The following is a 15,423-nucleotide window of genomic DNA, read 5'->3' as shown; positions in this document are numbered from 1 at the left end:
GGCAACAGAGCAAGACCCTGTCTCTAAAGATAATGATAATAATTTAAACTCTATACCTAGACATTCAGAACAAAAGAGAGACATTTAGTTAAACTAGTGATATCAAACCTGTTGCTGTCTTTTCATAATCAAGGCAGTTGCAGCTATCAGAATGTCACAAGTACCCTCAACATCTGTAACTATTATATATCAATTTTTTAAAAAGTAGTTGTAGCAAAAACAGATTCTGAGTCTCTGTAAGGAAAGGCTTTCGTTAGGATATTCAAAAGGAGCAGGCTGCCTCTGAGTGTAGAGGATTTCCTTTTGCTGGAGGTATTCATTTAATTCAACAAACGTGAAGTGCTTACCATAGGTCAGGCCCTATGTCTGACCCTGGAAAACAAAGATGGGTGAGAAATAGCCTCTGTTCTTACCTAACTCACAGTCTTGCAGATACAAAAGGGATTCAATTAACAGTTAAATTCAACTCAGCAAACTTTTATTGGGTGCTTACTGTCGACCACACACAGTGCTAAAGGTTATTTTCAACTCTACGATCTTTGGTCACTTATGATCTTTTATTTTCAGGATTGATAGCTGTCACTAATTAGTCCCACATGCAAAATGTCCTCTAATTAGGGAGGAACTGGTGTCTGTCATGTTTATGCTTAATAGAGGAGCATGTCTGTGGAAGTGACAAGCCATTCCTTTTGCATCATAACCACTTGGACTTTGTCTTACATCCTTCCCACCAGCTACAGAGATCAGTTGTGGCATCAGGGGAGAAGCAGTTACAAGTGGAGTACCGCATCAGCAAAAGGTAAGAAGGGCCCTTCCTTGGTCATACCTGCTGCCCACCCTTGGGCCTGTAACATGGCTGACTGCCAGGTCAGCAACAGCCATTCAGGGACTGTCAGCAACAGCCATTCAGGCTGGAGGTGGAGAATTCCTAGTTCACATTTATAGCTGTACATTCTTTTCAAGAGTAAGAAGTTTCAACTTTCCTTTCCCAGGTTGTTAGATCATCCGATGATTTAACTAGAAGGCTATTCAAGAGAGACTTAGAAGAGCTCCTCTGCCCTAAACCAAAAAATAAGTCTAAGTTGTTCTCCTAAACAGTATTTCTTTCCCAGAAAATATAGTCCTGTCCATGTTTGTAATTTACAAATTCCATTCCCACCTCCTGACTCATATTCAAAGCACGACTTGCCAACAATGAGACCAGAAGGAGGAATAGACTCTCTGGCTCTGATGGCTTCTCTAGAGGGGCAGATTCAGCTGTGAGAGCCCAGCTTTATCCAACTCCTCCAGCCCTGCCCACCACCCACTGCAGCCCTTTACTTGCATCCACCAAAGACATGTGAGACAGTGACGTCAGCATCCTTGGGGAGAGGCCAGACCTCAGGATGGAGATTAGTTTGTGCTGTCTGGGAAAGGAGGCGAGTGATGAAAGCTGTGATTCAGAATCATTTGGCTTAACTTACTTGGTCTGGTATATTAAGGGCCTTTCATATTAATAGTTATTCTCTAAACTGTGAAGGGTCTGTATGACCTCAGCTTCATTGCTTTTTCTAATCTTTCTGATATTTTAGTGTCAGAGAGAAAATTCAGCCTTAGATTAATTGCTTCTAGGGGAGCAGGTGGTATTTTCTTCCCTTTTCAGAACAAGAAACTACTTTATCTTTCTCCACTTGCATTACTCTTCAACTCTTTGACTTTTGGTTCTGTCCTCACAACTTCACTGGAGTTGGTCTCCCAGAGGTCACCAGGAAACTCCTAATTGCCAAATAATTTTCCTGCTCACACACCTTCACTGACCATTATCCATAAAGTTAAGTCCAGATTCCATATCACAGTGTTTTCAGCTTTCTACATCATGTCCTGAGCCTGCTTCTCCAGCCGTATCTCCCGTTACTTCTTCCTATCTACTTATGTATAATTTATTGCCACACCTCCCTGTCTGTGCTTGTGTTGTTTCTTCAGGCTGGAATACTCCTACATCTTTTCCATCTATTGAAATTTTATGCACCCTTGAAAATTTGGCTTAAATGTCACCATCTTGAGTGCCCCACTAGAATGAACCTCTTCCTCTGTGCTCCTCAGCACCAAAGTCTCTTTCTCATGTTTTCACTATACCTCACTTTGTTCTTAGTTACATTTGTGTTTGTCCTTTCCCCCATAATCCATGAGCTCTTAGAAGGCAATAGCTCTGTCTTGGGGATCTCTGTAAACCTGAGAGCATGTGGCATAACACTCTGCTTGCACTTTATTTGAGAGAATGAACACATGAACCCATCAAAAACAGAGCAAAGAAATTGTCGTTCATATCATGCCAAGGCTCTTCCTTCAGAGCTGTATTGTTTCTCCAGGAGACCTGGAGAGTACTTTGGGGAGTACTTCCTCATTTCCCAGGGACGTAAATTCTGATTCCAAAATTGCCACTTTGTCAGAACCTCAACAAGACATTCAGGAAGAGACCAAACTCTGCCGTTTGGCCTTTGCCCTATTCTGGTTTGTCTTGCAGTAAAGCAGAGATTTTCCTGTGTTTAACAGTAACACTAATGTATAATTCACAAAGCGTCTTTGTAAGCATTGCCTCTCAGAATCTTTCCAAGTCTGTGAAGTAGATATTGTTATCATCCCAATTTTATAGACAGCACACTGACCCTTATAAGGTTAATGGTTGGGCCAGTTGTGGTGGCTCATGCCTGTCACCTCACCAGTTCACTTTGTTCTCTACCTCAACAATATTGAGATACAAAGAGGAATACAACACAACACCTACCTTTAAAATTGTTATGTTGTAGAGACATCTGAACAGAGGGACCTGGGTACTCTGGGAAAAGCTTGGGATTTAGAGAAATGTGACCAGTCCCTGATCCCCTGTGATCCTAAACCAACTACTTAACCATTAACCTCTCTCTTTTTTTTTTTTTTTTTTTTGAGACAAACTTTCACTCTTGTTGCTCAGGCTGGATTGCAATGGCACAATCTTGGCTCACTGCAACCTCCACCTCCCAGGTTCAAGCGATTCTCCCTAGTAGCTAGGATTATAGGCACCCACCACCATGCCCAGCTAATTTTTTGTATTTTTAGTAGAGATGGGGTTTCACTGTGTTGGCCAGACTGGTCTCGAACTCCTGACCTCAGGTGATCCACCTGTGTCAACCTATGAAAGTGGTGAGATTACAGGTGTGAGCAACCGCGCCTGGTGGTTGAGGGATGAGTAGGTATTAGACACTGATGTCTGTTTTCCCTTCCTCTCTTCCTTCCTTCCAATCTTCCTTCTGGCAATTAACGTAATTCATTTGTTTTTTCATTCATTCAGGGACATCATTTAATCATTTCAGGCATCAGATCACTGATGTTCCAATCTGTGGTGTGTTTTAGTGCCTGGCTGAAGGACACCGTTGACCCAATGCTGGTGACCCTCAACCACCGCATTGCTGCCCTCACAGGCCTTGATGTCCGGCCTCCCTATGCAGAGTATCTGCAGGTGGTGAACTATGGCATCGGAGGGCACTATGAGCCTCACTTTGACCACGCTACGGTAATGGTGGAGTCAATGACAAATCCCCTGGGGTAGGGAGCCAGGACATTATTTATTTCTCTGAGGCAGAGCTCTTGTAGGCTCTCAGGGAATACTAAGTGAAATTTTAGAACAAAGCTTCTTGTTCCAGAAATATCTGAAAGCCTTAGTTTCAAGCATATTGTTGCTGACTCATTTTCTTGTCTGCCACCATCCACCTTCTAAAATTTGCTGGTGAGGGAAGAATGTGGCATGTCATGGAGTCATCTGACTGCTTCATTCAGGGACTTCCTAGTGAGGGTTGTCCTTCCTCCAGTCACTCTTCTATCCTTATGATCTCAACTGGCCATCTTTGCTGACAATAGCAAATAATTTTTTTTAAGATTTTAGATTCATGGGGTATGTGTGTTTGTTTTTAATTTATGTATTTATTTATGTATTTTTTTTCTTTATAAGACAGGATCTTGCTCTGTTGCCCAGGCTGCAATGCAACGGCACCATCATAGCTCACTGCAGCCTTGAACTCCTGGGCTAAGCGATCCTCCCATCTCGGCCTCCCAAGTAGCTAGGACTATACCTGGCTAATTAAAAAAATTTTTTTTTTTTTTTGTAGAGACAAGGTCTTGCTATGTTGCCCAAGCTGGTTTTGAACTCCTGGGCTCAAGTGATCCTCCCACTTCAGTCTCCCAAAGTGCTGACATTACAGGAGTGAGCCACGGCACCCAGCCATGCTTGTTATATGGGTATTGCATGTGTAATGGTGGGGACTACATTTCTAGCGTACCCATCACCCAAAGATTGAACGTTGTACCTGATACGTAATTTTTCAACTCTCACTCCCCTTTCATCCTCCCCCACTTTGGAGTTCCCAGTGTTTACTACCTCCATCTTTTTTTTTTTTTTTTTTTTTTTTTTTTTTTTTTTTTTTTTTTTTTTTTTTTTTTTTTTTTTTTTTTTTTTTGAGACGGAGTTTCGCTCTTGTTGCCCAGGCTGGAGTGCAATGGCGCGATCTCGGCTCACCGCAACCTCCGCCTCCCAGGTTCAGGCAATTCTCCTGCCTCAGCCTCCTGAGTAGCTGGGATTACAGGCACGCACCACCATGCCCAGCTAATTTTTTGTATTTTTAGTAGAGACGGGGTTTCACCATGTTGACCAGGATGGTCTCGATCTCTTGACCTCGTGATCCACCCGCCTCCGCCTCCCACAGTGCTGGGATTACAGGCTTGAGCCACCGCGCCCGGCCACTACCTCCATCTTTATGTCCATGTGTACCCATTGTTTAGCTCCGTCTTATAAGTGAGAACGTGCAATATCTTATCTTCTGCTTTTTAGTTAGTTCACTTAGGAGCCTCCAGCTCCATCCATGTTGCTGCAAAGGAAATGACTTCACTCTTTTTATGGCTGCATAGTATTCCATTATGTATATATACACCACATTTTCTTTATCAAGTCAACCATTGATGGACATTTAGGTTGGTTCCATGACATTGCTGTTATGAATAGTGCTGCAATAAATATATGAGTTCAGGTGTTTTTCCTTTAATATAATACTTTCTTTTCCTTTGGGTAGATACCCAGTAGTAATTTTTGAGGATTAAAATGACCCCTCCGAAACTGATCTATAGATTGAACCCCAACTTTATAAAAATTCCAGGAGGTTTATTTTTATAGAAATTAACAAGCTGATCCTAAAATGTATATGGAAATGCAAAAAACCTAGAGCAGCCAAAACAATTTTGAAAAAGAACAAATTGGAGGACACACACTACCTGATCTCAAAACTTAGTATAGAGCTACAAGAATCAAGGCAGTGTGGTACCAGTGTAAGGAGCGGTCAATGGAACAGAACAAAGTCCAGAAACAAACCAACACATTTATGATCAATTGGCTTTGACAAAGTTGCCAAGGAAATTCAGTGAAGAAGATAAAATTTTTTCAATAGATGGTATTGGAACAAATTAAAATCCTTTGCTTTTCAAAAAAGCACCATTAGAAAAGGAAAAGACAAGCTGCCAACTAGGAAAAAATATTTGTAAATTGTATATTTGGTAATGAACTTGTATCCAAAATACCTATAAAACTTTTATAACTCAGTAATAAGATAATTCAGTTTCTTGTGGACAAAAAATTATTTGAATAGGTGCTTCTCCAAAGAGGATAAATGAATGGCTAAGAAGCATATGGACAGATGCTCAACGTCATTAGAGAAATGAGATAACACTCGACTCTCTTATGATGGCTACAATAAAATAAGATTATACCAAGTGTTGGTGAGGATGTGGAGGAACTGGAGCTCTCATACACTGCTAGTGGGAATGGAAAATTATACAGACACTTTGGAAAAAAGTTTTACAGTTTCTTAAGAAGTTAAAGGTTCACCTACTTGTGGTCCAGCCATTTTACTCCTATGTATTTTATCCAAAAGAAAAAGAAAATATGTCTCTACAAACACTTGTACACAAAAGTTCATAGTAGCTTTATTTGTAATAACTAAGAATTGGAAACAGGCCAGATGTCTGTCAACAGGTGAATGGATAAACAAATTTTGATATATCTGCACAATGGAATGCTATAGAGAGAAAGCAGATAAGTGAGTTGCCTGAGATTGGAGGTAGAAGCAGGGATTGACACTGACTTGTATGAGGGAACTTCTGAGCAGATGGAAGTGTTCTGTGTTCCAAACCTCAGTTATGGGAATTACTGGACAACTGTTTATTTACTAAAACTCATTGAACAGTACGCTTACAAAGGATGAATTTTATGGTATGAAAATCATATCTCAAACTGTTCCATGTCAAAAAAAAAGAGTATGTCTCTTCAGCAAGTAATTGGAACTCTGGACTTATGGTTTGATATTCCTATAGAATAATTATCTGTAATATATATTAATTTCTGTATTTCACAGAGAATTAAAAGGTGAAATTAACCCCTCATATACTACTTTCACTACTGACAAGTAGCCATTTGGTTAGTATACAGTTCTTTTATATAAATATCTAATAAATTATTTTTAAAAATTGTATTGAGTACCTGCCAGCAAAGACAGGCACATACCTCAGAGCTATATCCCATCCTTGATGCCCCCATTTTACTTCTATGTGTATTAATAGTGGAATCCTTGCTGTCCCACTGGTGCCATCTGCATAAAATAATGATATGTTCTGTTTTCTTCTTAGTCACCAAACAGCCCCCTCTACAGAATGAAGTCTGGAAACCGAGTTGCAACATTTATGATCTATGTGAGTCTTGCTCTGGGCTTCTTACTTCATGACTATTTATAGCTCTGCTTTATTTTCTAGTTTTCAAAGCAATTTCACATATTGATTTTATCTGGTACTCAGTGCAAAAAATCTCCAGGAATTTTGCAAATTTCAGACAGCATTTTTGATAGGCACTATAGGAGATGTGAAGAAATACAAGACAAGTTTTCTACCTTCAAAGTGCTGACAGTGTGTAAATCTAAATATGACCTTGGTATGGACAGTGGATTAGGATGGGAAGTGGAGTTCCACTGAACGACAAGAGATAGAGGGACTTGAACAATGCAAGAGGAAGATATGAGAGTTTGTGTCCCTGAGGTTTCATGAACTAGTCAATGTTGAAAAACAACCTGTAGATGAGGTTGTGGAGCTGTGGGAAGAGAGAGGGAGGAGGAATGAGGCAGCAGATTTATGAGAGGGAAGAACAGAGACACTGAGAGGAATTCAGTGAGTGCTGCCTGTGATAGTCAGTGAAAATTCTCTTCCTTATCTCTCTATAAAATCGTCAGTAAAATCTCCATGACACCCCTTTCAAAATAAAACAGTAAATTGTACTTCTCTCCTAACTCCTGGCCTGATCAGGATTTGGTCCCAGTCTGTATCATCTCACCTATCCCCTTCCCTTCAGATCATGTGGGTTTACTTCCTTCTCTATGGCCAAGCCATAATTCCAGTCACCTGTCACTGGAAGAGATTGTTAGAAGTAATCGCTTATTAGAAGAGATATCTTACTGTTAACCGAAGAGACAAACATATTATGTATAAGGGCTCTATATAAAAACCAAAGATAAAGTCCTTGTTTCAGGCTCCTTAGAATAGCAGACATCCCCTACCCCAGCTTTCCCTCTTCTGTGAGGACTGTCTCTGGTCTCCACAGTACAGCCAAGGAAGGGCAGTCAGAGGCCAGCATTCTGTGTATTCTTTAATGCCAGCAATTCCAATATGTTTCTCCATGTGGCTCAGTTTTGTACTTCCTGTGGAACTGAAAGGCTTCCATTTACAATGGTGCCTGGCCTCTGTAGTGGTCATTCTGATCGTTCTGAAGTCAGCTATCAGGCAGGGGACATATCTTGGAGCTGCAGCTGGTTGCATCTCTGGTTGATCACTCCAACTGTCATGGGAGGTCGCATGCAGTGAAAGAATGAACTACTGCCAAAAAAAAAAAAAGGGCATCTAGGGTACAATATATCTCTGTTCTTTATCCTCTTAGTATCTCCTATGGCTGGTTCCCTGGTTACAGGGCCTCAGTTACTATGGTGAAGGTAGCCCAGTAATTTTAAGTGGCAAAAGCAAGTGTGTGTGTGTGTGTGTGTGTGTGTGTGTGTGCGCGCGTGCGTGTGCGTGCGTGCATGCACATACTCTTGCACAGTTTCACATATATGTGCATGCATGTGCATTTGAGCTTTAGGTATTTGAGACACAGTGGAATGGAATGCACTTTGGGTTTGGAGTCAGTTGACTTAATGCAGATTCTGCCACTTACTATGTAGCCTCAGCACAAATTACATCTATTATTTGAGCTCACTTTTTGCCCCATGCCTCCTCACAGTGTTGTTGTGAGGATCTGATGAGATAATGTAAGAAGGGATGTCACTCTGGAAAGTTTCGTACTATATGTTTCTGTCATTGTATCCCACAGAGCAATTAAAGGAAAGGGCCTCATAAAGGGGAAGCAGTATTGTGGGACCTGGGAAGTGCTAAATTATGTCCAAGGCTTTCATCTTCATATTGGGATTTCTCAAGACAAACATTTCTCAAGACAAATGTTAAGGTTTGTGTGAAAGTTAAGAGTGATATTTTTGGGAGAAAATAATCTTTAAGAAGTACAGAGGATTGAGTTGAAGTCCAGTTGGTGATTTTCTGCTCAGATTGGGCATAAGACCAGTCCCAAGCTGGGTGTGTTGGCATGCACCTGCAGTCCAAGCTACTTGGCAGGCTGAGGCAGGTGGATCACTTGAACCCAGAAGTTTGAGTCCAGTCTGGGCAACATAGTGAGACCCTGTCTCTACTAAAAAAAAAAAAAAAAAAAAAAAGCCCCAGTACAAAGCAGTAGAAGGTATACAGAGGGAAGATTTACCTCCCTTCCCCACTGTTCTCACAGCCCATGCTGTGCTCACGAGTTTCATTGCATGCAGAATACGACTTTCTTTTTAATGTGTTGGATATGTCATTCCTTTCCACTGTATTGTAAAACCACAGGTAAAAGAATGCAGGAAAGTGCAGGTGACCCATTCTTGACAAGGTCTAGAATAGAATTATGTGATTTGTTAGTTACCTGAACACAGGGAGCCAATTGTTGTTCTCATCAGCTTTCCCAGTGTGCTACAGGAGGAGCCAAGGAATGCTAACAGTTACCACTGCCATTTCCATGTTTCGAATCACCACGTCAGTTCACTTGGATCTACCAAGGGCCAGCATCCTACCTCCTATAGCTCTTGCTCTATAACACAAATAAATGTACTGGGATCTGACTGCCTTAAGATTAAAGAGCATGAACCTTCTGGCAGATAGTGCTAGGCAAGGTGAGGTAAAACTGGCACTCTTGTGTGATGTAACTGCTGAAAAAATAATTTAGCAATATGTATCAGGAGTATGAAACTTACATATATCCTTTTGACCCAGTAATACTAGTGCTAAAACTCTTTCCTATGAAAATAATCCAAAATGCAAAGCAATTTTTTTCATTAAGTTGTTCAGTGCAGTGTTGTTTATAATAGCAAATATTTGGATATGACCTAAATTTCCAAAGGCGTAGCATAATGGTATGAGCAGGAACTTTGTAGTCACATGTCACTGGCTCAGCTCAAATCCTGGCTCTGTCACAGAAGAGTCATGTGACCGTTTATAAAGTGCTTAAGCTCTCTAAGACTTGGTTTCTTCATCTGTAAAATGTGAAGAATTAAAAACAATAACAATTGTAACTCCTAGGATTGTTGTGAGGAATAAAAGATAATATATTTGTAAGGATGTAGTGTAATGTCTAGCATATAGTCAGTGCTCAATAAATGTCAACCATCACTATGTAAACGGTAACTTTTTTTCTGGATGGACATTGATAAGTATCAATAGTAAGGATAGTATTTCTAAAATACTTTCCTCTTTTAGAAAAGTTTGCAATTATTATATATTTCTGTGACAACCAGAAAAAAAAAACCTTCACATTAAGAAAATATATCTATAATCTTACAACAGACCAGTGATGAAACTCCTTAGCTTAGGTTCTCTGGAGAGGAGTGGCGTGATCTGGAGAATATGTCAAAGGTGTAATAAGTAGTTCCTATGATGCCTAGCTTTCAAAACAAATCATAATCTAAACTGGTTTTCAAGCCACAAGTCATGATCCATTATAGGTTGTGAGATTAATTTAATGGTTCTGATGAACATTTAAGAAAACTACACTAGAATAGAATAAAATAAAATAGAAAAGATCACAAGCTATCTCAGATAGTAAGAATGCTTTATGAAAATTGTATTTCAGGGTGTGTGTGTGTGTGTGTGTGTGTGTGTGTGTGTGAGACTTGGGTCATGATTTGAAATGTATTTTTTCCTAAGGGCCTTAGTCAAAAAAGTTTGAATCTACTAATTGTAGCCCTCAAAAAGGATGTTAGCTAGGTGGGAAAATAAAGGAGGAATACCAAAACAAACACCAGTGCCGTTGAGTAGGCTCTGAAAGTTCCTAAGTTGGATCATTGTCTTTCAAGTATTTCTCTCAGAGTCTAATAGAAGTCTAGGGGAAGGAATCTATGCAGAAATGACATCGTACGACCGTAGGGAAGTTGGTGGCTATTTTAACTCCGGCTTCTTCCTCTGGTCTTGTAGCTGAGCTCAGTTGAAGCTGGAGGAGCCACAGCCTTCATCTATGCCAACTTGAGCGTGCCTGTGGTTAAGGTGAGTGGGGCCCTGGTCCCACAGGATGGGGTTGAGGGAGTACAGTGCTAACCCCCTAACCTTCATGTTGTCTGTGCTTGCAAGCCCATTCCTGGGAGGTGGACCAAAAAGAGGTCTTTCCTGATTCCCAGAATCACAGATGAACCCACAGTCTTCTTTACTACCACACGTATCCTTGTCACTTGTGCCTCTATTTGTTGTTTTATTTACACTTATATTGCAGGTAGATGATTACACATCTGTATTCCCTGTCACAGTACAGCTCCTCAAGATAAGAGCTCTGTTTTATTTACTTTGAATCCTCTACAGCATCCAGTTCCTTCGGTCATTAGTTCAGTCCACATTGAAAGCCAGGGGCACAGAGACTGCAGAGGAAAATTCATAGCCCGTCGATCTAGGAGTTTACAGAGATGTCAGCAGGCATCATGGCAGTGCAATAGGGATTTGGAAAGGATAGGCACCGAGAAAAACCAAGTGTAAGAGGTTTGCTTCATGAATATTTCCTCCAAATTTCAGATCAGTTCAACTCCCTGGCAGCCCTTACCTAATTCAGTAATGAAATGATGAGAACTACATGAGATCATTCCTGTAAAGCAGGTAGTACAGTGCCTGGTGCATCCTAAGCAGCTGATAAATCAATGCCAGGTATCTCTGAATGCTAGGAATTTGGCGCCATTTGCAGGCTTGGGAACATAGAGGCTGGCAATGCATCCTGGAAGGTTTCATGACCTGGGTTTTGTCTACTTTGAGGGCCAAGGTTAAAGTAATTTGACTACAGTAAGTAGATAGGGCAAAGAAGCAGTGTATGGGGGAAAAACATACAGGATTTAGCATCAGAACACCTGGGCTTGAGTCCTCACTTGGCTCCTTCTTCTGTTGCGTTATTTAAAGGCCTGAGCCTCCAGTTCATTGCTAAGAAAATGGGGATTATGATACTGCCTACTCCCTGAAGGTGTTAGTTATAAGTGGCTAAGGGAGAAAAAGCTTCTGAGTTAATGACGTGCTCAGCTGTATGGAGTATTTTGTTCCACCATGTGGTTTTGTTGGGTGTTTTCTCCTCAGTGATCCAATGACAAATGTGCTCACCTTTCTCCCAGCACTCACCAAACTGTCTTGTTCAGGTCTGTTTTATGTCTGTTTCTTGTGAGCTCCTGGAGAGCAGAACTGGATATGATTTGTCTCTGCATCCCCAGGACCTGGGGTGCAGTGGACTCTGTCAGTGACCCATGCATGAATGAGTAAATGGCAACTTATGCCATTTTGCAGCATTTTATGCATGCATTGCTCCCAGACTGCATGAAGAGGTTCTTAAATGACATGCCTGCATTTGTCCTTAGTGTATGCTTCCTGAGGACTGAGGTTCTGGACTGACCCCCCCTGGGGGTGGGCCCTCTTGTTTCAGAATGCAGCGCTGTTTTGGTGGAACCTGCACAGGAGTGGTGAAGGGGACAGTGACACACTTCATGCTGGCTGTCCTGTCCTGGTGGGAAATAAGTGGGGTAAGTCCTGCCTTTCTGGGCATGAGAAGAGGGTACAGGGTACAGAGTAGAGTGAAACAGGGAATCGGTGGGACCTAGCACAGCCTTCCCATTCCAAATGCTTCATTACAGTGCCACATTATATTGAGAAGATCAGATTATGAATCAGGTGCCCCAGCAGATTGGGAGCCCATAACAGGCAGGGGTTCCTGTTACAGGGTAAGTGTCGGTAAAGGTTTGTTCACTTGACCAGATACGCCTTGATTCCTGAGTACTGCCAGAAAGGAATATGGTATCCCATCCCCACTCTACCCCAAGGAAAGAAGTGTCAAGCCATTGCCTTTGCCGTTTAGTGCTCCCCATGAGGAAGTGGAAAAACATAGAAGAGATAAATAAGCTGATGGACGTGTTTATGTCACATATATGTCCAGGAGCACTTAGCTCTGAAGACAAAGAAGTGGAAGGGGGCTCATGAGCTGAGATGGAGGCTGCCAGGAGATGCCACCCTTTTTTCTCTCAGTACTCTGGAATGGCTTCATGGGGGACATGGGCTTTTAAAATGAAGGATGAGTGACCCTAGTTCCCAAATGTTTGAAAATGAGTTTACAGGAGACAGGACTTGCCAGATTTTTTCCAGAGGACAACGTCTTCTTTGCTATTTATCTGCTGGAAGAAACAGCTTGTAGTCTAGTAGTGAGGCCAGGACTAGGATGGGCAAATGAGTTGCCTAGGATGCAGAATTTAAGGCGGTGCTCACACAACCCTGTGAGTGTGCATCGGTTTGCAGCACTGCTGCTGTCCACTCTGCTGAGCCTGCTGTCTCCTTCTTCCCCGTCCTCTCCCAGTGGCCAACAAGTGGATACATGAGTATGGACAGGAATTCCGCAGACCCTGCAGCTCCAGCCCTGAAGACTGAACTGTTGGCAGAGAGAAGCTGGTGGAGTCCTGCGGCTTTCCAGAGAAGCCAGGAGCCAAAAGCTGGGGTAGGAGAGGAGAAAGAAGAGCAGCCTCCTGGAGGAAGGCCTTGTTAGCTTTGCCTGTGCCTTGAAATCAGAGGCAGGGGAGAGGTCGTTACCAGGGAACACTGAGAGTGTACATTTGATCTGCTCCAGCCATGGGAGTCAGAATAGAATGCACAGTACAAAGGAAGGGGGAGTGGAGGCCTAAGAGGGAAGTTTCAGGAGCTCAGATACTCTCTGTTGGGAACAGGACATCTTGACAGTTTCAGGTTTGATCAATGGGACTTTTGCCACTTTGAACCTTAACCACAGGGACCAAGAAGTGGCAATGAGGACACCTGTGGGAGGGGCTAGCCTGACTCCCACAACTTTAAGCCCTTCTCCCCACTGCCTTCTGCTGCAGGCCAAGCAGGGAGTGTCCCCCTCCCAGAAGCATATCCCAGATGAGTAGTACATCATATGATGATTTTTTATTTAAGTTGAAAGTGACCTTCTTTTCTTTTTATATGATGGTTTTTTAAAATGCAGTCATTAAAAATGTTTACAAATCATTTTTCCCAACTGAGAATATTTTTACATTATAATGCCAAGTTAAAAAAAGGCAGAGTACAGTTGGCCCTCCACATCCATGTGTACTCCATCTGTGGATTCCACCTCAGATTGAAAATATTTGAAAAAAAAAAACCATGGATAACAACAGGCTTTATTCTGTACATGCTCAGCACAGATGCAATAGATGATATTGTACTCCCTAAACAATACAGTATAACATCTTCTTATATAGCATTTAAATTGTGGTGGGTATTATAAGTAATCTAGAGGTGACAAAGTATCTGGGAGATGTGTGCAGATTGCAGGTAATATACAAATACTACACCATTTTATACAAGAGACTTGAACATCTGTAGATTCTGATATCCTCTTGAAGTCCTGGAACCGACTCCCCATGGATGCTGAGGGATGACTGTAGAGCATTTTACTTATGCCATAATCTCAGTGTAGCTCACCTCCCACTACTGTCCCCAGCTATGTTCCAGACTGGAATTCTTTCTTGTCCCCATCACCACCATGTTCATCACCACCACCATCACTCCCACCTCACAGGCCTTGGCATTTGCCATCCCCAAAGTCTCCCCACTGCTGAGCTCTTCCTCATTCCACTCAATGCAGTGGCTCAATGTTACCTCACAGAGCTTCTGTGACCATAACACCACTCAGCCACTTTCTTTCATATGAACTGACTTTATTTTCTTCAAAACACTTATCGGGATTGAAATGATTTTGTTCATTTGTTTAATTTTGGTCAGTTGCCTTCTTTGCAGGGAAAGTGCTTTGTGGCTGTGCTGTACTTCGTAAATGCCTCTATTCCAGCTCTCAGGTCACTGAATGTCAATGTTTATGTATTTGCCAGGCTGCTCCCACTAGGCTCTGGGTTCCTCATTCCTCTTGGTAGCCCCAGCAGAAGGTCTGCTTCAACATAAGTAGGCATTCAGTAGTTCTGCAAAGGCATCCTTTGAGCTGTGCTCTGGAGGACAGGTATACTTTTTATAAGCAGGGTATGATAGAAGTGTTTTCCAGCAGAAGGCCTAGCAGGGACTAAAGCTGCATGTATGGGTGATTGTGATATTTGGGTACTTGTGCCAAGATAACATTTCAGGCCACTTGGCTCAGGCTCCTCCACAGGGCTGTGGGCATGGTCTTGCTTACAAGGAAACCACACAGTGCAAGGACTGGGTGGTTGGGTGCCCGCTGTCTCTGCCCCTTCCCCGCAAGCCTGTAGGACTTCAGCTTCCCAGAGCTCTATGGCCCCAAGGGAGAGCCTCTGATGTTCTAATACCCAGCTTCCTCAGAGTCTGAAGTACACCTTGTCACATTCCCAGGATTTCTGCAGAACACACCAGGATTCTGGAAATCCTCTTACTAAATTACCGTCACTACTCACAACCTGCCTTCTCCAGTTCCAAGAGGAACAGGCCTGAGAAAAGGCAGAAAGTGACTGTCTGCAGGGGAGGCTGTTCTGTTTTCTTCATAGAACCTGGACTTCTCAGATTTACAGGATGGGTCTGAGCTAATCAGAGCAATGGCAGCATTCTAAGAGCTTCATGCATTAAATATTTAATGCTCATTCCAACCCTATGAGGTCAATACAGTTATCTCCATTTTACATATAAGGAGGCAAATTTATAGAGTTAAGTCACTTGTTCAGAGTACCACAGACTGGCCCCCAAATCTTGTGCTTTTAACAATGTTTGACATGGGGCTATTATCAAACATCTTGACCAGATGACTGAGACTCAGGAAAGTCTGGCTGCAAATTAATAACTGCTTAA

General features: G+C 42.1%; 1 protein-coding gene across 1 annotated transcript in view; it reads left to right on the top strand.

The window, feature by feature from the left end:
• The window catches only part of P4HA3 (prolyl 4-hydroxylase subunit alpha 3), a 38,803-nt gene extending 25,157 nt beyond the window's left edge, over positions 1-13,646 (top strand). The window contains exons 8-13 of the mRNA XM_017532979.1: positions 735-799; positions 3,370-3,529; positions 6,685-6,747; positions 10,588-10,656; positions 12,059-12,155; positions 12,980-13,646. Coding sequence (XP_017388468.1) covers positions 735-799; positions 3,370-3,529; positions 6,685-6,747; positions 10,588-10,656; positions 12,059-12,155; positions 12,980-13,050 — 525 coding nt within the window. The 3' untranslated portion in view covers positions 13,051-13,646. The remainder of the gene's footprint in view (positions 1-734; positions 800-3,369; positions 3,530-6,684; positions 6,748-10,587; positions 10,657-12,058; positions 12,156-12,979) is intronic.
• Positions 13,647-15,423: the final 1,777 nt, after the last annotated feature.

This window comes from Cebus imitator, unplaced genomic scaffold (genome assembly GCF_001604975.1).
Source record: "Cebus imitator isolate Cc_AM_T3 unplaced genomic scaffold, Cebus_imitator-1.0 Scaffold79, whole genome shotgun sequence".
Lineage (NCBI taxonomy): Eukaryota > Metazoa > Chordata > Mammalia > Primates > Cebidae > Cebus > Cebus imitator.
This window is presented reverse-complemented; position numbering and strand designations above follow the sequence as displayed.